Source organism: Megalobrama amblycephala, linkage group LG24, assembly GCF_018812025.1.
Source record: "Megalobrama amblycephala isolate DHTTF-2021 linkage group LG24, ASM1881202v1, whole genome shotgun sequence".
Classification (NCBI taxonomy): Eukaryota; Metazoa; Chordata; class Actinopteri; order Cypriniformes; family Xenocyprididae; genus Megalobrama; species Megalobrama amblycephala.
Window position 1 is genome coordinate 17,421,635 of NC_063067.1, and position 23,295 is coordinate 17,444,929.

The 23,295-nt window shown below is 36.8% G+C and overlaps 1 protein-coding gene across 13 annotated transcripts in view; it reads left to right on the forward strand.

Annotated features, from left to right (window-relative positions):
• kif1b (kinesin family member 1B) overlaps positions 1-23,295 on the forward strand; it is an 86,499-nt gene that overhangs the window by 30,452 nt on the left and 32,752 nt on the right. For 3 of the 13 annotated variants that reach the window (XM_048178236.1, XM_048178238.1, XM_048178245.1), the window contains exons 3-22: positions 120-196; positions 375-554; positions 775-840; positions 1,674-1,852; positions 3,726-3,837; positions 4,515-4,593; positions 4,896-4,960; positions 5,081-5,098; positions 5,301-5,376; positions 6,019-6,097; positions 6,246-6,388; positions 6,819-6,860; positions 10,321-10,532; positions 12,586-12,665; positions 12,941-13,016; positions 14,009-14,088; positions 14,382-14,488; positions 14,710-14,793; positions 15,179-15,359; positions 15,968-16,040. In XM_048178236.1, the coding sequence (XP_048034193.1) occupies positions 120-196; positions 375-554; positions 775-840; positions 1,674-1,852; positions 3,726-3,837; positions 4,515-4,593; positions 4,896-4,960; positions 5,081-5,098; positions 5,301-5,376; positions 6,019-6,097; positions 6,246-6,388; positions 6,819-6,860; positions 10,321-10,532; positions 12,586-12,665; positions 12,941-13,016; positions 14,009-14,088; positions 14,382-14,488; positions 14,710-14,793; positions 15,179-15,359; positions 15,968-16,040 (2,009 nt within the window). Of the gene's footprint in view, positions 1-119; positions 197-374; positions 555-774; positions 841-1,673; positions 1,853-3,725; positions 3,838-4,514; positions 4,594-4,895; positions 4,961-5,080; positions 5,099-5,300; positions 5,377-6,018; positions 6,098-6,245; positions 6,389-6,818; positions 6,861-10,320; positions 10,533-12,585; positions 12,666-12,940; positions 13,017-14,008; positions 14,089-14,381; positions 14,489-14,709; positions 14,794-15,178; positions 15,360-15,967; positions 16,041-19,181; positions 23,269-23,295 lie in introns of those variants that run through there. The other 10 variants (XM_048178242.1, XM_048178243.1, XM_048178246.1 and 7 more) reach the window with 6 other exon arrangements.

A 23,295-nucleotide genomic window follows, 5' to 3' on the forward strand; every position in this document is an offset into this window, starting at 1 on the left:
AACAACCCATATTGGTCAACCACTAGGTGTGTCCTCTAAAGCCATAGTATGGACACGTTCTGTTTTTGTGTGAAAAAACTGAAGTCAGTAAAAATACTGATTTTCCTTGTCTTTTCCAGCTATTTTGAACCCCAAGAACCCAAAGGAAGCACCCAAATCCTTCAGCTTCGACTATTCATATTGGTCTCATACCTCGGTAAGTCTCATTTTCTCTCCTTCTGTCCTTTTCCTGCTCTTTTTGCTTTTTCTGCTGAGCTGACTCAGTGGACAATAAAATGTGCATGTGGTCAGATTTTCAGCTGTAATTAATCATCCTCCAAAATAAAGTTACAGACTCAATGTGTTTTGTTCCCTTTTCTTCATTTCTGTGCTAGCCGGACGACCCCAGCTTTGCGTCACAGAGCCTTGTGTACAATGACATCGGGAAAGAGATGTTGCAGCATGCTTTTGAAGGATATAATGTGTGCATTTTCGCCTACGGCCAGACCGGAGCTGGCAAGTCCTACACCATGATGGGCAAGCAAGAGGAAGGACAGGAAGGCATTATTCCTCAGGTATGAATGTAATATCACAGCATATGTATCACCTTAATGGATCCCGAGTAAAATACATGCTTAAGAGCCCGGCAGCGACTGAAATGTTTCTGATCTCAAAGCAGACATTGCCAGAAGACATTAAGGCATTAGCGCTCCGTCTATCACGTCCAGCAGTTATTTGTGCTCTGTATCGATTGCTGTCTCTCCTTCCTAATGTGCTCTTTTGTCCCCCTCCCAGCTCTGTGAAGAACTCTTCGAGAAAATCAATGACAATAACAATGAGGAGATCTCGTACTCGGTGGAGGTGAGCAGCAGACACACCATGACTCCTTAGTCCATTCCTGTGACTCACTTCACACTCTCTCCTTAATCTTTTGAAATGCTGTTTTTGCTGTATTACCTTTAAAGCATTAAGCTCAGCAGAGGGGGGTGATGGGTTTGTTCAGAGCCTACTCAAGTGTTCAATAACTGAGAACTAAACATGTTCAGCTACAAACAAATTGGCAGTGGTATTTAATTTGCTGAAAAAATATGCTCTGACACTATTTAATTGTGGCATGATTCATAATTGTTATTGTATATACTGAGATTGGATCTGAATTCGGTGGAGATATAAATATAAAATGCATTTATTTTTTTTCAGATTTTTCAATTTCAAAAATATACATTACTTTTCAAAGGTTTGGGGTTAGTAAGACTTTTTAATATTGTTGAAAGAAGCTCACAAAGGCTGCATTTATTTAATAAAAAATTACTAAAGAGTAAAGCCATTACTCCAGTCATCAGTGTCAGATATCATTCTAATATGCTAATATACGATTTGGTACTCAAGAAACATTTCAGGATTATTTGATGAATATGAATTCCAAAAGCATTTATTTAAAAAATAACTCTTTTGTAACATTATAAATGTCTTTACTGTCACTTTTGATCAATTTAATGCATCCTGTCCTTGCTGAATAAAAGTATTGATTTTGTTGCAATCTTACTGACCTCAAACTTTTGAATGATAGTGTATCTTTTGGGCTTTTTTTAAGGCAACGTGTGGAATTTGGCAGACTTGATTAAATACAGAAATATATAAATTCTTTTATCTTAGGTTATATATTCTAGCTAACTGTTATATGCTCATTGTAGGTGGCTTATATGGAGATATACTGTGAGCGAGTGAGGGACCTGCTAAACCCTAAGAATAAAGGGAACTTGCGTGTCAGGGAACACCCTCTACTTGGGCCGTATGTGGAAGACCTCTCGAAACTGGCCGTCACCTCTTACACAGACATAGCTGACCTCATGGATGCTGGTAACAAAGCAAGGTGAGAGACAAATTGTATATATGTTATGTGTTATATCCTCCAGCGATCCTCTGACTGACAGTCATGTGTAAAATGTGACTCTTGGGAAGGAGTAACATGCTTCTATGTCCTCTACAATCCTCCCATGCTGATTCCCAAGGTTTATTTGTGGAGAATGTGACATGTAAAGCCTGTTTCTCTCGAGAGTATCCCTCCCTGTGCCATATCCGGCACATTAGCTGTGCTAATGTCTTACTCCTGCACTTACTAGTACTTTCCAGGATTATTCTCTCACACTCTGGTGATAAGCTTACAGAGCTGTATATGAACTTCCCAAGCAGGGAACTTCCACCTTCTTCAGGCCGAAGACACCTTGTGTGGATAAAGGGACAAAGCCTAGCCTATAATAGCATGCGGATAGCACCATATTAATTTACTATATTTCAATTGTACTTTTAACATGGGTGGGACAATGGAAGATATCCTTTTAATTTGTATAATGCTTTTATAGTATTTTTTTGTGTAGTGCATATTTTATTTGTTTGCTTGTTTGTTTTCCTCACAAAATTACTGTGAGTTCAGGGTTCACACTTTAATGTATTTTTGTTTAATTCATATTTTAATTAATTTTGTGAGAAAAATAAAACTAAATTAAATCCCTGATCTCAAAATAATTTTAAAATAATAATAAATAACTAAATAATAATAAATATTATAATACATTAATAATTTTGAGGGTTCAAATGAAAAAAATAATTTTTCTTTTTTTCTTTTTTTTTACTTCTTATAATTTATTTTTCCGCAAAATAACTTTGAGTTCAGGGTTGACTCCAGTTTCAATTTTGAGGTCAGGGTTCAAATAAAAAAAATTCTTTATTAGGTTTTATACTTTTACTTTTTTTCCCTACAAAATTACTTTGAGTTCAGGGTTCAAACTTTAATGTATTTTTGTTTAATTCATATTTTAATTAATTTTGTGAGAAAAATAAAACTAAATTAAATCCCTGATCTCAAAATAAATTTAAAATAATAATAACTAACTAAATAATAATAAATATTATAATACATTAATAATTTTGAGGGTTCAAATGAAAAAAATAATTCTTCTTTTTTTTTTTTTTTACTTCTTATAATTATTTATTTTTCCGCAAAATAACTTTGAGTTCAGGGTTGACTCCAGTTTAAATTTTGAGGTCAGGGTTCAAATAAAAAAATGCTTTATTATTTTTTTTATTCTTTTATTTATTTACTTTTCCTTTTTTTCCCTTTTTTTTGAGTTCATGTTTCAAACTTTAATATATTTTTGTTTAATTCATATTTTAATTAATTTTGTTAGAAAATTAAAACTAAATTAAATCCCTGATCTCAAAATAAATTTAAAATAATAATAAATAACTAAATAATAATAAATATTATAATACATTAATAATTTTGAGGGTTCAATGAAAAAAATAATTATTCTTTTTTTTTTACTTATTATAATTTATTTTTCTGCAAAATAACTTTGAGTTCAGGGTTGACTCCAGTTTCAATTTTGAGGTCAGGGTTCAAATAAAAAAAAATGCTTTATTAGTTTTTATACTTTTATTTATTAACTTTTACTTTTTTTCCCACAAAATGGCTTTGAGTTCAGGGTTTACTCTAGTTTCAATGTGACATGCAGCTTTACACAGGTGTTAAAAATAAGGTCACCTCAAATACTTAAATTCACATGGGAAAAGTCAGTTACTAATAAATTGAGAGGCAAAATATCATAACATTAAATAATATCTATTAATACACATTTCTGTGGTAACTTTACTATTTGTTTTACTCTATTTCTATGTACATTTATTTTATATTTATATGTATATTTAGTGTGTGACACTGACGTTGACACTCATTTTGTCCCCAGAACTGTTGCCGCCACCAACATGAACGAAACGAGCAGCCGGTCTCACGCCGTCTTCACTATCGTTTTCACCCAGAAGAAGTATGACAGCGAGACAGACCTGTCCACAGAGAAGGTTGGATACTTTACACCCATCCACAGCCATTATGACATTTCACAGAGCTCAGATTAGTCCTGCAACACAAAGTCAGCAATCCTGAACCAAGCAGAAAGAAAAACTGAGAGAAAGAGACCCGTCCCACTCATCCTGTTTGTGGGGCTCATTGTGTATTTGCTGTAGACACAAAGACAGCTCTATGGGGTCCATGAACACAATAGCTATTGTCCAGAGCTACTACATTAGATTCACTACACAGGTCTCTCCTCAGCCCTCGCTCTAATATTACTCATCCAGTTTGGCAGCGGCACCGCTGGCCCTGAACTCAAGCACGACAAAATGAAAAGATAACCCAAGCATTCTTTAGCACAATTAGTTTTGCATGCATGCACCAATGATTTTACTACAGTACCCTAAAATGATTGGATGATTGAACTGTTTAGCTCAATGATTAATGGAACAAATGATTTACAAATGCTTTCTGGATAAGTTTGATTGAATCAAATTGATTCATTTGGACGTCGCTATATCAGAAATATGTATATACTTCTATTCCTAATAGACACAAATCTTTGAAAACCATGGAAAAAAATACACTCCCACATACATAGTATGCCAGAATGAAGAAATTTCTTTTGTGTCTTATTTTAGTGTGTGTTGATCAGTCTGAAAGTATCTGTGCTGTCTGGTTTCAGGTCAGCAAAATCAGCCTGGTGGATCTGGCAGGAAGTGAGCGTGCTGACTCAACAGGGGCCAAAGGAACCAGACTGAAGGTACAGACTAATTTTACAGCCTCTCTAGAGCTCCACCACCTACCATATGTATAATGACTGTGCTCTCCTGCACACTCCACAAATATTCAGGGAATGTAACATGCATGACTGAACATAAAACACTTATGCATCACAGCTATTTTTATTATTATAATCAACAAAGGCTAAGGTCACAGTGCATTTAAGGTCTTGTTTGTTTTAAAGGCAAGCTCATTTTAAGCTATAATGCATTCAATTTGATTTAAATATAGTTTATTTAAAAAAACAAATATTCTTTCTTTTTTCTGTTTGTGCTTCTTAGGAAGGGAGCAAACATCAACAAATCTCTAACTACACTAGGAAAGGTTATTTCGGCCCTCGCTGAGGTGGTGAGTAGTACTCATAATACCGGTCTCTCTCTCTCTCTCTCTGCCTGTTTGCCTGCCTGTTTTCAGTACTGTAACTCTGTGTGCTGTGTGTCTCTCTCCTGGCAATGCTTCCCTTCTCAGGATAACTGTACCAGCAAGGTAATCGTTCCCCGTGTACGGTCACTAACCACTGAACCATCTCTATTTAAACCTATCCACCTTTATCCATGTAACCTGTTGTCTTATTAGTGTCTCTTGATGTCTCATACATCAAGTAATTTCCTAAACCCATTCATTAATATAGCATTAACTGTATTTACGTGCTATATTCCAACAAGTTTTATCGGCTGTTTTGAAACAGAGCAAGAAGAAAAAGAAGACAGACTTCATTCCTTACCGAGACTCAGTGTTGACATGGCTGCTAAGAGAGAATTTAGGTATGTCTGATGATCCATGATGGTTATAAATGAACATATCTACTATGATGCATGGATATTATGAACCAGTTATTAAAAATAGAATTGACTATATTTCAGAATAATCCAACAATTCTCTGTCCATGTAATATGATTGGACTTTCACCTTTCAAACCTGAAGCAAGATACCCCAGGATTCCGTTTACCCGGAGTTTAGAATGACCCAGGGTTAACTATTTCAAGTGTGAAAAGCCCTATTGTATAAAAACAGTAAATTCAGCGTTTGAGAGTAAAAATGACAAACGCTGACAGAAAGTGCGACAATTTGAGTGAAGAAGAGACTGTTTCATTCTTACCCTTGTAGTCAATCGGCAATACGAGGATGCGCAATGCTAGAACTATGTAAACAAGTCCCATGCTGCCTTTATCCAATCAATTACACTGATACTGCAAAATATGCAAATAACGTTAACCCAGGATGTAGGGATGCACAATGTGAAACGTCATCAGGATTAATTGTGAACCCCAGTTAAATTATGTGCAGTGTGTACGTGAAGCATGATAACCCAGGATTCGAGGTTTAGAATGACCCAGGGTTAAATATTTCAAGTGTGAAAAGCCCTTTGGAATTTCTAATTGTTTGCATAATTGGTCGTTAACCAGGAGGAAACTCAAGGACAGCTATGGTGGCCGCCCTGAGCCCTGCTGACATTAACTATGATGAAACTCTCAGCACACTCCGGTAAGAATTCACTCCTACTTCCCATCAAGCAGTGTGACTTCCACCCTTAGATCTTGATTGTGATAAGAGGGCTTTCTTGTTCTAGATAAAAACACTTTTGTGAAATCAGTGGCTGTTTGGATCATTGTCTTTGTTTGCTCATTCACAGATATGCGGACAGAGCCAAGCAGATCAAGTGCAACGCCGTGATCAACGAGGACCCCAACGCCAAACTTGTGCGGGAGCTTAAGGACGAGGTGACACGGTTGAAGGAACTGCTCCGTGCCCAGGGCCTAGGGGACATCCTGGACAGTAAGTCAAGGCACAGCACACCCCAATGGCCACTGACACGCATGCCCAGTTGCTAGACAAATGGGAGGTCACTTACTGAGCTCACAAGTGGCGAATTCTTTAGCTCTGATCTAATGCCGCAGTCTTGGCAAGCTTGCATCGTCTTCATGTTGTTCCTTCTATGTCTTCATTTGTTCATCAACATGCGATGGAGATTAGCTTTATTATGGACATATCATGGTTAGAAACAGATAATACTGTTTTCCAACACAACATGTCCAGTTTAACCACACATCACATGCCAATTATGTAAAGTCAAGTGTTTCCCTCTCATGTTTGTCTTCACAATATTTTGTCTAGTCAAATCTAACTGCCTCCGTCAGTCATTCCTCTACTAGTCCTCTCAACTCTGACTTCTCATACTTCTCCTGTTCTTCCTGCTTCTCTTCAGTCGAGCCAATGGGGGATGATTGCCTTGGAAGTGGAAGCAAATGTGTGTATATGCGTGACGGGCCCGCATCCTTTCGCTCTCCCCTCTCGCTACCAGTAGCTTTTTCATCGCTTCTGGAATACAATCCTGTCGGCTTTGCATGCCTCAATTTTGTTTTTTTTTTGTTTTTTCTTACCACAAGGAATCCCAGACAAATAAGATAAAATATGGGATGGACTGGAATCGGTTAACGTGCCACTAGCAGGCTTTATGCTTGCTCTTACCCTAATTTGATAGACTGTCTGGCATGATGCAGTCTTAATGGCAGGCTTTCCTCCAAATAAGCCCAGCCCCACCCAACTGCGCGATAGATCTGATAGACTGCATCTGGAAGCACTTAAAGGGATAGTTCACCCCAAAATGAACATTTTGTTATCATTAAATCTGTATTTTCTTTTGTGAAACACAAGAATGTCCTAGATTTAGTTTCCATACAAGGAAAGGCGATTTATACTTATTTATACTACTTACAATTCCAAAAAAGCAGCATTACGAATCATAAAAGTAGTCCAGATATGAGCCATACAACTATATTCCAGGTCACTATTTTTTGCATTTAGGGTTAGGTTAGGTTAACTAATGTAATTAAGCAAAATTGTATATAATTTGAATATCCACATAATGAAATATTATTATATACAGTATATATTGTCAAAATTAAAAGACAAATTTAACTAAGAAGTAACATTTGTATATAATATTAATATGTTTTCAGGGTATATATCATGAAACTGCAACTTAATTCCAATATTTCCATAATTTGTAATAAATGAATGATGAATGTTGAATTAAAATGTATTTTGTTTTGTCCCATTGGGTTTTCCACCTGTTTTAAGCAAATCATTGAGGTTTAGGCTTATAACAAAATTTGCCAATGGAATAAGACAAAATACAGCTTAAACAGACAAGTGTTTATTCCTATTTAAAGGAAGAATATAAGTGAATAATGAGTTAATTTTTGGACTTATTTAAAAAAAAAAATCTTTGGATGACATTCTGCTTAACGTTAAAGCTGAAAGTCATACGGTTTAGAATGAAATGGGTTAAAAAAATATACAAAATACAAACATTTTGACAAGATACAAAATGTATTTTTAGGTGAAATGTCTCTTTAATGTCAAACCTTTAATCATGTTTTGTTGACTAAATTTTATTGGAATCTTACCCTCTTTTTTTTTTTTTTTTTTTTTTTCCTTAGTGAGGTTTTATTGTCATTTAACTGTTCATTGCAGGTCACGATATTGATGACGTTAGAACACTGCTAAGTTCACAAACTGCAGCAATGATCTATCAGAGAAAAGGTGCATGTTTTCTTCATTTTACATTTGCAGAATAGCAGTTGCAGTGGAAGTGGAGGAATACCGTAGTGTTCCGTAGCCTCAGTATTTCCATATTGCTTTAGTCCAAGTGTCCTCTCCCATCCCTGTTCACTGTATCCTCTTACGCAAGCTCTGCATACCTTTTTTAAAACCTGCAGAACCAAATCAGAGCCCAGGTGGCTATTTTGTTTTTTATCTGTCTGGGAGTTCTTGATATCACAGAGAGATGAACGCGCACTGTGCTTTCTACCGCTACAACCATATGGCGCTGGGAAAGTGAATGTTTTAACTTGACTGAAATGCTTGCCGTGGTCTGTGTGCTAGCGGCCTCAATCGCATCATCTGAACGCATGAACAGTAACGTAATGCAGTGCTGCTACGCCGCCATGTTGGCCTAGTTGCTTCAGGAGAGTCTTTTCAGATAAATGAAGTGGGGAAAAATCCAATAGCGTGAATATACAGCAGAAAGCTCGACTGAACTGTGATAAAGCTCCCTGGGAGAGTTTTTAAAAAGCACACTCCACCTCTCAGTCACAAACATTGACAGCATCATGACTTTAAGAGTGACGTGCCCCGTGGAAAAGACATTTTATAGCTCGAACAGCAGCATGTTATCATTAAGCTCTTCTACCACCCCAAGCCCTCCTCTCCTGGTTTGTAACCTTGATGCAATCCCCCACCCCATCACTCCTCTCTCTCTTCTGAGAAGTGTCAGTTTTCACCCAGGTCAAAATCAAGTCAAATTAAAAAAAAAAGAAAAAGTCATTTATCACATTTAAAAGTGCTTGTAAGATAAGCTGCACTGTTTTAAGGTGACATTATTACATAATTTATTAAATATTATATTATTTATTGATTGTTACTCCTCAAAGGCAGTCATATTAACATTAATCATATTAACACTTAAAAAAAAATCCAGTTCTTAAAGGCATAGTTCACCCAAAAATGAAAATTTTGTTATCATTTACTCACCCTCAAGTTGTTCCAAAGCTGTATTTTTTTTTTTTCATACTATGGAAGTCAATGGGGGTCCTTTTGGTTACCCATATTCTTCAAAATACCTTCTTTTGTAATTTATACAGAAATTCATACAGGTTTGGAACAACTTGAGGGTGAGTAAATGATGACAGAATTTTCATTTTTGGGTGAATTATCCCTTTTCATCAGTACCTTTCTTTTAATTTTAAAACATTATTATTATTTAAATTATTGTTTAAATATATTATTATTATTAAATAATAATTAAATTTAGTTAAGTTTGCTTAAGAAGCAAAATTGTATAAAATATTAATATCCACATATTCAAATATTGTGATTTTTAGTTAATACTTAAAAATGTAAAAATATTATATACTGTAGTCAAAATAAATATTCTTAAAACAGAATATTAATGTTTAAAATTAATGTTTAAAAATTGATCTAAGCCCAATATGTGTAACATTTTAATATCCACATATTAAAATATTAGAAAATTTGTGATTTTTTTTTTTTTTTTTTTTTTTTTTTTTTAGTTTATATTTAAAAATGTAAAAAATATTGTATACAGTAGTCAAAATTAATATTCTTGAAACAAAATAAATTTACCTTCCAAAAATGTATCTTGAATTGAAAATCAGCCAGAAACTGCATCACAACCAATTTTATTTCTGTGTCCTGATGCTTTTTTGAATAAAATATAATATTTAACAAGACAAAAATGAATGATGAATGTTAAAGTGGATTTGTTTCATTGGGTTTCATTTCGTTTTAAGCTAAATGTAGTGAGGTTTATGCTTAACAATTGAAAAAAAAATTGCCAATGGAACAAGAATAAAAAGTTAAATTCAAGATACATTCTCTAAAACACGTTTAATATCTTGTTTTAACAACATTATTTATAAGACAAAGACTTGTGAATTGGATTTTTAAAGTATTATTGGGTATTTAAATGCGTTTCCATTGAACAACCTGAGGTGAAAACTGTGCATCTGACTGGCGTGTTTGTTGTAATCCTTTGATGTGAACTGTGTGTCTTACATTGGTCTTTCCTCCTCTTTGTCCTTTTTCTTCCTTTCTTTCTGTCTCTTGTACTCTCTCTTACATTTCTGTCTCCACCACTTTTGCTTCTCCCTCCTTGCGTCGTCTGTCTCTTCTCTGTGGCTCAGACCTGAAAGATATACACAACAATAAGCATAGATACTTGCTTGCCTCAGAGAACCAACGGCCTGGCCATTTCTCCACAGCACCTATGGGCTGCCTGACGGCATCTCCGTCCTTAGGCTCTCTGTGCAGCCAGGCAGGGCTGCAGTCCGTTTCGAGCATCCAGGAGCGCATCATGTCCACGCCGGGTGGAGAAGAGGCCATCGAGAGGCTGAAGGTACACAGACGAGCATTTTCAAAACAAGGGCTTAAGTTAATAGCCATTTCCTGGCGTCAAAAAGGTTTTCTCTTAAATTAATCAAAACTGATGAGGTGACATTGTGTAACAAGATAATGGAGGTGCTTGAGGCACCTGGTGACCTTTTATATTCAAAATGCTCTACTCATAATGATTTGCATGTTCTCATGCATATGTATACTCTACTCTGGATCACCATGGTAACCTGAGAGGTATTTCAAGGACTTCATCTGTGTTGTTATGCTTTTATTCTGACAGATTGTGACTTAATGAATGATATCTGACATACCAGCTGTCTGTAAACATCTGTGACATGTGGGTTGTTTCAGAAGCCGATACCAGTGAAATTTCTGGGTTGTTGATACCAATTTTTTTTTTACATTTTTATTTAAAAAAAAAGTTAAATGTTAATATAAATATTTATGTTAATATAAATATTTTGTAAAACAAAACATTATATTATATTATATTATATTATATTATATTATATTATATTATATTATATTATATTATATTATATTATATTATATTATATTATATTATATTATTTGTGGGAGTGAAAAGGTTATCTTGTCATACTTGCCCACCCACCAGTGGCTTTAAACCATTCACTGAGACTCTGTAAATGTGTGAGATAGTAAGGGAGGAAAAGAGAGAGAAAGTATATGTGGCTACAGCTTCCAGGCAATAGTTTCCATGGTTACGGCAATTTGCACGCACTAGTGACGTCAACCTCCGACGCAGTTCGGCAGGAAATCAGCCAGAAATAGACCTGTTCTTTTGTATTAGCCAAAAATATTGATGTATGATAAAAAGTGAGAGCATCCTTGACCTCAATCATTAACATAATCAGACAGTTTGCTGTATGATTCACATGGACCCCATCACTTCATGATTTCTGTGATTGCCCTGCATACAACCCATTTCTTACTTGAAAATATACACTACCGGTCAAAAGTTTGGAATAATTATGAATGCTAATGTTAATCAAGGCTGCATTTATTTGATAAATACAGTAAAAAACGTTATGCGAAATTTTAGAATGATTTTTGTAGGATCATGCTGAAAATGTAGCTTTGGCATCACAGGAATAAATTTTAAAATATTACAATTTAGAATTAATTTTGTATTTTTATTTAAATATAATATGTTTTACTTTATTTCTGAACAAATAAACGCAGCCTTGGTGAGACTCAAAAACAAAAAAATCATAATTATTCCAAACTTTTGATGTTTAGTCGCGTATATGTATACGCAGATCTAATATAATGATAATCCAGTTTTCCTAGTCCTCTATAGTGATCTGGGTTTCTTAGAAGCATCGGCTCCAAGGTTTAAAGAAGCCACAGTGTTACTTTCTACATGAACAGATGGCAGGGGTGTTAACCCTTTAGGAAGGATCTAGAGGAGCTTCCTGTATCTCAGGCCAGATGGTTCTGGTCTTCCTTCCAGCCAAGGACAATAAGGCACAGACACAATAGAGGAAAATGAGTGTTGAGCTTCCCATACTTAGCTGTGTTTACTGCTCTTGACCCCACATCAGGCACTTGGCCCTTTGCACACAGGCTTATTGCCTAGATTTTCTGTTTTAGCCATAGGACCCTGAAATGTATGGCCTCCCCATAACTTATGTCTGATTTAACACACAGCAAGATGTGCTCACAGTGCTGAATAGCAGAATAAGCTTTAAGCTTCTTAGTATTACACACAGGTCAGGCAGGTCACAATGGCAAGTGTATGGAAAAGACGACCTGGTGCTAATTATAGATTATTCTATATATATATATAATATAATATAATATAATATAATATAATATAATATAATATAATATAATATAGAAATAGATTGATTTTGAAATGTAGCCTTGGTGAACATTCTTTTAAAAAACATTAAAAAATCTCCAAAAGATTCTAAACGATATTATCATGGCAGCAATATTTAGCCATTTCAGACCCTGTCTTATACCTCCCATCATATACTTCCAAATTATCCTTTGAAATATGCTGACCCTCTTTGTCTGCGGTCCTGTAGGAGTCGGAGAAGATCATAGCCGAGCTGAATGAGACCTGGGAGGAGAAGCTGAGGAAGACTGAGGCCATCCGTATGGAGAGGTCAGTGAGGGCTTGGGTGCCATCTGGCTCCCTTCCTATTGTCCCTGTGCCCAATACCCATCATGCCCATGAGGAGTGTCTGCTATGTGTCCGCATACTCAGCTGGTGCGAGTCTGTACCAGACTCAAGTAGCTGTCACACACCACTGACCTCAACACTAACATGCACACTGAAGTATTAAATATACATTTTCCAACTGCATTTGTTGCTAACTGAAAAGGTTATAAAAATGTGTTGATTGTAATGTCCATGATGTTTTCCCTCCCTCCCCTCAGAGAGGCGCTGCTGGCAGAGATGGGAGTGGCCATACGGGAGGATGGGGGAACCCTGGGTGTCTTCTCTCCTAAAAAGGTACAACACGTGAAGTCCTCGTCATTAATCACCATTACTGTCTGCACCAGTCAGCTCCTTCTCATGTCCTCATGTCTGGGCCTTTCTTTCTTAGTATTTCATCATCCATCACTCTCCTTCCATTCTTTTTTTTCTTTTATCTTTTGTTTTGCTTGCCTCTTGCAATGGAATCCTATTAGTTTGGTCCTGATCGACCAACGTCACTGTCTATTGAAGACTTTAGTGTTTATTCTTCTAATCAGGTTTGTAGAATTCAAGGTTTTGTTTTGTCTAAACAATTAGAGTTCCTGTAGCATGCCATAATTGTGTATTATTGAATAGTTTAATTTTCCCACATTACTCTTAATTTCAGTGACTGTAGGAAATGGAAACAAATGTACATCCATCAGCATGCTGTAGCGTTTCCTTCACCGGCATTCAACGCGACAGTGTTCAATGAATGACTCTCAAGAGTCTAATCAAATCAGTTCTTTTAATAAATAGGACAAAAAGTTTTTGGTTTTCGGAATTACTAACCAAATACTTGTCACTGATTTAGCGTAAGACATCAACACGGTTAGCCTGCCTCTAGAACAATGTCTCTGTCATTTTTTTTATTTGTCTACTTATTCATGTTTTCATTCAATTTCTCTCCTTTTTCTCCTTTCATCTCTTTGTCATTTTGGCTATCCAATAGCATTTCATTGAAAGGCCATGTGAACTCTATACTGACTTTAATGGGGTGTTTTCACCCAAAAAGGTTGGTGGTATAGTAGTAGATAATGATGTACAGTAGTTTCTAGTTATTTAGTTCATAGAGGCTAATGTGGCATATTATCAGCCTTTGAAGAAGCCAAATTTTATGACTTTCTGTGAGTCATTGTAATTATTGAGATGATATTTAATCTCATTATTTCACTTTTTAATTGGCCTGTGAATGTAACTGTAGTGACATCAGGCACTCCTGTCTGTCTGACTTGTCTGGCATTCTCATTGACCCTGTCTCCCTACAGACCCCTCACCTGGTGAACCTGAATGAGGATCCTTTGATGTCAGAATGTCTGCTCTATTATATCAAGGATGGAATAACAAGGTATGAAATCACTTCCATAACTGTCAGAAGTTTCTTAGCTGTCTGTATGTTGCATTGAGGCATCTAATGGTTGCTACATATCCAGCTAGTCAAGGGTCCTACAAAGGACATGATTCTGTTTACTGCTTTGATGTTAGGATTTCCTCTTGAGTTTGTGTACTTCTCCAGTTGTATACACACACACGCAAATTGCTTGTCACAGAAAACTTGTTGCATTGCACCTTGTTATAGTGCTGTAAGGTAATGTTTGAGTATCCCTGTGGTAATTAAAATGAATGTCTTTGTTTTGATAGGGTGGGCCAGGCAGATGCAGAAAGAAGACAGGATATTGTTCTGAGTGGAGCGCACATCAAGGAAGAGCACTGTATCTTCCGCAGTGAGAGAAATGCCAACGGACATGGCAAGTGTTCACTTAAATCTTTAGATCCATTTATCTGTGTTCGATTCACATGCCAACAGTAAAACACTTTTAAATCAGACATGATCAGCTCAGTGCAAATGAACTTTTGTCAAAGATTATTTCCCCTCCTTTATATCTGAGTACTTTTGTTCTTTAAGCTTTTACTCAATGAAAGTCTGATATTGCTGCTGGAGGTAGTGAATTGTCTTCTGTCCCTACAGTGATTGTCACGTTGGAGCCATGCGAAGGATCTGAAACATATGTAAATGGAAAACGTGTGAATTCTGCAGTCCAGCTGCGCTCAGGTGAGTCACTGATAGCCGCCTGCACATTTCAGTTGTTACAGTTCTTAAACTCTGGTTTAATCTGATTAATTGTAGTTATATAAAAAGTAATGTGAAAAAAGTCCATTAGCCACTGTAAGTAAATGACTAGAATAATAATAAAACACATTAAACGTTGAAACTAGAGTGTTTATTATTACGATAATACATTAAAATAATATGATATCAAAGTTTACAACAACAAGCAGCATAATGGACTGTTTTTATACTGCTAAAATAAATAGAAGTGGCTAACATTGAAAGACTTGTACATTCCAGCTAAAAATAAGGTGGATAATACATGCGCAAAACTAGTTCATAGGCCTTTAATATTGTTTTAATGTGTAAATAATCTCCCATTTCTCAGGTAACCGCATTATCATGGGAAAGAACCACGTTTTCCGGTTTAACCACCCTGAGCAGGCTCGCGCTGAGCGTGAGAAGACCCCAACAGCGGAGACCCCCGTAGAGCCAGTGGACTGGACCTTTGCCCAAAGAGAACTGCTGGAGAAACAGGGTATCGACATGAAACAAGAGATGGAGAAGAGGTACGAAAGCTCTAATAATCATTGGATTTTATTAAAGACAACATTTTATTTAATACAAGAATTATATTTTCTTATATGAAATAATTTTGACTCAAGCCTTCTGGCACTTACAATGAAAATACACAGACAAAGTTAGTAAGTAATAGGAAATAGTAAACATTCCAGTTTCTTGTTAACACATGGATGGAAATTGTGCATTTGAATGTTTATTGCCTTGCCCTTGTACTTCCATTGTAAGTTTTTTTTATATATGTATATATTTAAATTAAGGATGAGTCTAAATTATTTTCTGTGGTAATCGAAATAATACCTTATATGCTGCCAGTAGAACTTGTATTCAAACTGGCAAAATTCCTTCAAGAGAAGTGTGGATCCCAGCTTATGCATAGTTTAGGGTTGGATAGCCAACCAAAGCCGAGGGCCACCCAGCTGCTACAGAAGACAAAATCTACATTTTGTGAAGTTTAAGCTCTTGGCATGGAATGTGAGCACATATGAATTGGATTATTGTAAGAAGGATTTTTAGGATTATGTTGCGGAAAGAAAATGCACTGAGCGTAAGAAAGAGCAGCTTTTTGATGCAGTGGTCTTGCACTGTATTATATCAGGCTTACAGAAATGGAGATCCTGTACAAAAAAGAGAAGGAGGAAGCGGACCAGCTACTCGAGCAACAGAGACTGGTAAGGCTGAATCTCTTTGGTAATTCTTGTTTATTCTGTTGTTTATTAGAGGACCTGTACTTTCATTTTAATTAGACCTTTATTGTCCTTCCAAATTTTGTTAGCAACTTACTTTAGAATGAGGGGAGAGATGTGCTATTTGATGAACCAAGTAAAACAGGCCCCTACTTTTCTACTTGCTCTGCTGAAGTCCAAACAGCACTAATTCTGCACTTTTAGCTCTGATAACTTGAGACTTTTGTGTGTCTGTATGTGTGTGAGAGAGAAACACTTTTCCCAGTGCATGGCTGAACCTCTTTGCATGGTAACTGGATCCACTCTGTCTGGATTGAGATAGCAGATGGCCCATTGCTGATAATGACTGATTTACATATTCAGTTTGATACAGCAAGAATTTCTTATTCAAAATTTCACTTCTCTCTCATAGATTTGAGATGTAACTTTGCAAAACAGCATCAGCAGAAGAATACCAATTTGGCTTTTAATTAGTAATTTGTGTTTTTATGTATTCCATTGTTATGTAAGGCATTGGTTTGCCATGTACCAGTTAAAGACCCCATGAAATCAAATGGCTTTTTTGAGAGAAAATAAATGATTTGACAAAAGTGTGTTTTAGAGCTATCATTTAACATGTTTAAATATTATATATATATAATTTATTTATTTTAATTAAATTTTTTTTAAATATCTTTTTTTTTTTTCACCTCACCATGGATATAGCCTGTCTCTAGCTATGTCTCTTTAGGGTTATACATAATGTGTAATGTGTAATATATGTATATGTTTTTATGTAATATTTTGTGAGTAGACAAAAACAGCTGTCAATTTAATATAAAATAAAAAAATATACGTTTACATTAGTGTTGTCACGGTAACAAAATTCCAGTAGTAACTAAAATCACCGGCGTGTGTGAAACGTGCTATACAAATCAACTTGACACGTAAAAGTGTAATAACAAGCGCAAACTGTGTTAAATAGAAATTGACGTGCAAGCAAAAAGGTTTCTGTCCTACAGTGTTTTTTCTACTTTACCACAATAAAGAATGTGAATATAATAGGCCTAATTAAAAGCAAACCAAAGGAAGAAACGTTAATCCCCTGCGTGAGAGAATATTTGAGATTCCATGTTCAGTGGAATAACAAATGGAATATTGTTAAATTCTCTGCTTATCGGGTGACCAGATTGTGATTCGCAAAACAGAATACAAAGCTGACAAAACTTAAATTTATGGACTCGCGTACCTCTCTCATTCAGCATGAACCAAAATATTTCCATGGCTGCGAAGTCACATTTAAGTTCTAACCTATTATTTCTTTTGTAAACAAAGCTTAGTGCTTCACTCGTGTCATATTCACTTAAATACTGCCACAGTCCTTTCAGTGGGTGCCGAATATACCCGGATACTCTGTACTCCCTGTACTACAGAAATGCTGGTATCGTCGCATTTTCAAAATTTCAGTACAGACTTGGTACCGAAGTACCGGACTTTTGACAACACTCATTTACATTTATATTTATTATTATTATTATTTTTTATTTTTTTTTTACTTTAGTAAAGTTACTGTATAAAAGCTAATTGTTGTATTCATAATATCACACTTAATTTTAATATTTTTCTCACACAGTATAAACGGGTCTTTGTCAATGATACTTATTTAAATTTACTCAAAAAGAAAGCATCATATTTGGAGGTCCTTGTTGACATCAAACTATGCTTGTCAAGCCTTTTCATGGGGTCTTTAAGTTAAATTGGTGTAAAACAAAATCCCTTTTTTTTGGTTTATTCTATATGCTGCTTTTGCATGGTTTGTTTTTTTTCTGTAGCATGTTTAACAGATTAATTTACTGGGTACTTAGTACCTCATTTAGTATTTGTTGCTGGGCAGTGTTTTTATGCTGGTCAAGCTTGAGTCAGCATTTGATTTACCAAAAAAGATTTCGTTTTGTCTGAGTTTGTTGGTTTTCTCAATGCAATTGCTGATGTTTCCAATGCATTGTTGCCATAACCAAAGATTTCTGCTGTAGTTGATGAAGGCTAGTGACAATGTGGTTTCTCATTACATCTGTAGCCTTGAGTTCTACACGTCTGTGTCTGGCCAGACACAGAGGGCATGCTATAACACAGCTATCCATGTTGGGGGTCTTAATCAATGATGACAAGCTCTCCAATGCTCCGATGGTCTCATCCATATAATCTCATATACAGAATGACACCGATATCACACACTGCACTGATTACACAATCACGATTACATGGTCACCAGCTGCCTCCTCTGTTATTTGACTGTGATTTTTGTATTGTCTTTGTTTTACTTGACCTGGAAAATGAGAAACTGCATTTTCTCTTAACTAACCTCTTAACTGTAGTGGATGAAATCGATGCTTTTAACCTCCTCCAAGCCTGTCCTTTCTCTTTTTTCTTCTCTGTACTGACCTATAATAAACACGCAAGAGTCTAACCCACCGCTAGAGCTAGAAAAACTCTAAAACCAAATCTTCTCTATCAAGGACTTCAAATGAGGGAATGAAACAAAACTCATCTGGCTTTTCTGCATGCCACTGAAGCATGTTTGGGGTGCAACTATCAAGAGCTCTAATTGAAGAGGATTTCATAAATTTAAACTTGACAAAAAGCAAAGAATCCAGCGCAACAACAAAAACAGCTGATCGCACAACATCTATCCCTTTTTGTTGACATTTTTCTCATAATCATGACAGTCATGCCTTGCATTTACTTTTTATATAGTGATATGCAACTTGGGAACAACAGTGAATTGAATTTGTATCTACACACTGTACATCTAAAAAATAAAAGTGGCACACCATGCTTAGAAAGTACTGAGTATTGTTAAATGCATCTGCAAGTACACAGTGCTCTCTAAAATATCCATATCTATAGTCAACTTGCAGTCTACAAAAGGTGCTGTCTTGCAGTTTAATGATTGTGTTAGTTAGAAATCGTCAAGTTTTTCTCAGCTTAATGAATCAAGTTTTTCTCATTTAGCCGTTCCCATTTTCGCATATCACAACACTGTCCATTCTTTACAGAAAACATTCCTTTTGATTTCGATACCCCATTTTAATTTTCCCATTTTGTTTTTCGCACTCTTTGGTTTGTTTCTTGTTTTGTTCTCTTAAGGATGGAGACTCTGATAGTGGTGACGACTCTGATAAGAGGTCATGCGAGGAGAGCTGGAGACTCATCACTTCTCTACGGGAGAAACTTCCTCCCAGCAAGCTCCAAACCATAGTCAAAAAGTGTGGCTTACCCAGCAGCGGTAAAAGACGAGAGCCTATCAAAATGTACCAGATCCCTCAGCGTCGCCGTCTTACGAAGGACTCCAAATGGGTGACCATCTCTGATTTGAAAATCCAGGCAGTCAAAGAAATTTGCTACGAGGTGGCACTGAACGATTTCCGTCACACTCGTCAAGAGATTGAGGCTCTGGCCATAGTGAAAATGAAGGAACTTTGTGCCACCTACAACAAGAAAGACCCGAATGAACGAGATTCTTGGAGAGCAGTGGCTCGAGATGTTTGGGACACTGTAGGGGTTGGGGATGAACGAATTGAAGATGTCATAACCAATGGACGAGGTGTGACTGACATGGATGACCTAAAGGTGCACATTGACAAACTCGAAGACATCCTGCAAGAGGTAAAAAAGCAGAACAACATGAAGGATGAAGAGATTCGAGCTCTCCGGAATAAGATGTTGAAGATGGAGCAAGTGATCCCACTTATTTCCAATGAGTCACAGGATAAAACCACTCGCAGTGGACCCATGAGGGCCCGCAGTTCCAGCGAAGGTAAAGCTCCTGAAGAGAAGCCCAACTGTGAACAGTCGGATGAGCAGTTGTCTAAGATGACAGATGATGAATCTTCGTTCCGACGTGGACGTATGAGGTGGATGCGACAAGAGCAGGTGCGCCTCAAGAACCTCCAGCAACAGGAGATTTCCAAGCAGCTCCGGAGGCAAAATGGACCTCACCGCTTCATCCCACCCGAAGACCGCAAGCTACGCTTCCCCTTCAAGAGTAACCCCAAGCATCGCAACTCCTGGACCCCTGGCACTCACATCATTATAACAGACGAACAGGTGATTGAGTTGAAAGTACCCAAAGAAGCAGTCCAGGAAGAGGATGACACCGGGGAGGCCACAGAGCCAGGAGAACAAGTGGTACCAACCATCCAGACATATCCTACTCTTCCTAGTCCCATGGGTCAACGTAGAAGCAAAGATCTAGAGCAGGGCCTGAGTCATAGACCTAATCAAAGCCACAAACTCCATGAACGAGGCCGTAGTAACTCCTTCAACAGCAGCCAGCGAGCCTCGGACTCAACGGAGTCCCTCAATTCTGGTAACAGGAAGCCGCCTCACCCCCAACAGGCCTTTTACCAGCCACGCTACAACCAAAACCAGCATCATTATCCACAACAACAGCTTCAACAGTTCTATCATTACAATACTGATGCCAGCAATAACTACCCGCAGTACCCACCCAATCAGCAGCCGAGCCACCACAACAATTTTTGCACGCCACCCCGAATGCGTAGGCAAATGTCTGCCCCTAATTTGAAGGGCAGTCGAGAAACCACAGTGTGACATTGGAAGCAGGGCATAGGTTCATGTACAGAACTAGTTGACGTTACAAATCACACATCACAGACTCATCAAAGCATTGGACAGCTTGTCCCCATCAAGTCAAACTGTTTTATGGCACTTGTTTTTAAAGAATTGAATGTTCTTGTTGTCATTTGTGGATCCATATTGCAATTATCTCCCTGGAATATACCACATAAACACCTTGCATCAACAATATGATCCCCCATCCATTGTTAGCTATGCATATGGGTTAAAAGTCTAGCAATAAGAGTGTTGGTTAAAAGTGTCCAAGTCACAACAATTTTCTTGAGCCTTGATTATTAAAACAAACATTTTTTTGCAATAAAGTATTGGGAACGATGGGTTTTAAGAGAGTCACCCTTTAGTTCTTGGCTGTAGAATTAACATTTTTAAACTTTACTATATTTTGGAGATGCCATCATGTATTTGAGAAGTACTTTAACACTGATTTGCCTCAGTTTACCTCTGTTTTGCTGCTGGTCTGAAAAGATCTTAGCATTGAACACATAACCACTACACTGCAACATTTCATACTGTCCAGTGAGAACCTTGAACCATTACTTGAATTTTGAGTTTTTGAATTTACAATTCAGTCATATTTGTGCATTGAAGGTGCATAGGTAACGTGTTCAGTAAATGCTGGAAGGTTAATAGCCAACTTTTTATCCTCTTGAATGTTTTGTAAACACATGTTGGAGATGATGTTTTTACTGTTAAATTTTATAATTTTATTTCATTAAGTTTTGGGTCCCTGAGTTGATATTCCCCAATAAATAGTTTGAATATGAAAGGTGGCAGCAAAGGCCTTTCTCTAGCTGCCTTATGCAGATGAGGATAAGATTATGAAGGAGTGCTTTTAAAGTGCCTTATTGACTCACTAATGTATCATTAACGTATTGCATTCATCTCCTTGTACTTGGCGCCTAAAAACAAGTACTGTAATGGCAATATATGAAGAAAACCGAATGATTTTTACTGAATTCTTCTCATTCTTATTGTGAAAAATATAGACGCTGCCCCTTGCGTTTGGTAAAAAGAGTTTCTTTTTTTTCCAAAAAAACTGCCACTCTGATTTTATAAAGTTTGGTCCTGCCTTATTTTGAGTACAAACCACTCTGCACTAAATATCCATATCCACAGAGGTAATGTTTTCGTGTAAGAGCGTGCTTTGCATCTATTGTTCCTCTAAACTGTCTGCTGCACTCTGATCCTCAATAGGGGGGACAGTCTGTTCCCACGGGATGGAGTCAGTGTTCTAGAACACTCAGCCGTTCTTCTCAATCTTAACATGATTAGAATCACATTTATTTTCGGGTGTCCGCTGTGTGGTAAGCAAACCCACAAAAAGCTCCAGAGACATGCCATGGAAAGGACCTCTAACAGGATGGTTTCCATGGTTTCTGAGGCTCATTTTGAAACTAGTAGCATGTTTTTAGCAATGGAAAAGCCAAATAAAATTTGCCAGACACGTGTATGATGGTATGATGTACTGCTTTTTGTTTCATTTTCTCGTTTAGTCTCGCAGCTTATATATGTAATGCCACTGAACACTTCTCAAATTTATTAAATTTACCACTAATTTTTTTTTCTTTCAAACCTAATAGTAATTACATTCACATAGGGTTAATGTAGTTGTACATCCTTGCACTTAAGCCACTGCGATTTCCCTGCTTAAGCCTTGATATAATTATGCACTGGTGTGCCTCAGCACCCAAGTGTGTCCCATTACCAGCTGCATATTACCAAAGCACATGTTCTGAAATCCTCTTCATGTCATCTCCTCTGGCCAGAGCAAAGTGTTAGCCAACTAGGTCAAAAGTCCATGCTTCAGCATTGCTTCATAAGGACGAAGGACTTGAATGCTTTTTGTTGCCAGATTTACTGCCTTATTTCTATTGGAACCCCTGGGTTTTGGTATAGTAAGTAATGCATATTGTATAAATCATGAAACTGGTTAACTAAAGAAGCAAGACTCTAGTTTAAAAAAAGAATACATTTTTATTCTGAACAGTGTGGTGCCTTCTGTTGTTTGGGCATACAGACACCATGACATTGGCTCAACCAATATTGTCAGTTTGAGGGCAGGGATATCTGTTTTGCTGTCCAGCGAAAGAGAAGGGGCGGGTTTGAGAACCGTCTTTTTCTTTTTCTTTTTAAATCTGTATAGTGCAGCAGAAATTACACACTTCACCTTTCAGTGTAGCACAGCAATGAAAGTATGAATGACTATCAAGACATGCCATTTCCCTGCTCCAATAAAGAATGTTATGCTACCATTAATGTACGGTGCTGCCAGCTACTCTTAACTACAACAAGAGGAGCAAAGAAAAAGTATACATTCAAACGGACAATGTATTTTACCCTTTTTTTTAAAGGTATGTCATTTGTCTGTTCAGTGTTTATCTATATGCAATGGTGAGTGCCTCCGAATGGCCCTGTATTATAATGTGTTATTTTGGGGGGCGTTTTTGTGCAACATATGATCTTCAGTGCTCTAAGATGTGTTGATGGTTTACTAATATTGCTATTATCTTGAAATGTGCTGAATATCAAGATTTCAAACAATGACTGAAATAAAGCGAACAAGTTTGAAACGCGGTGACTGTTGTTCTGAGCCAGATGTCTC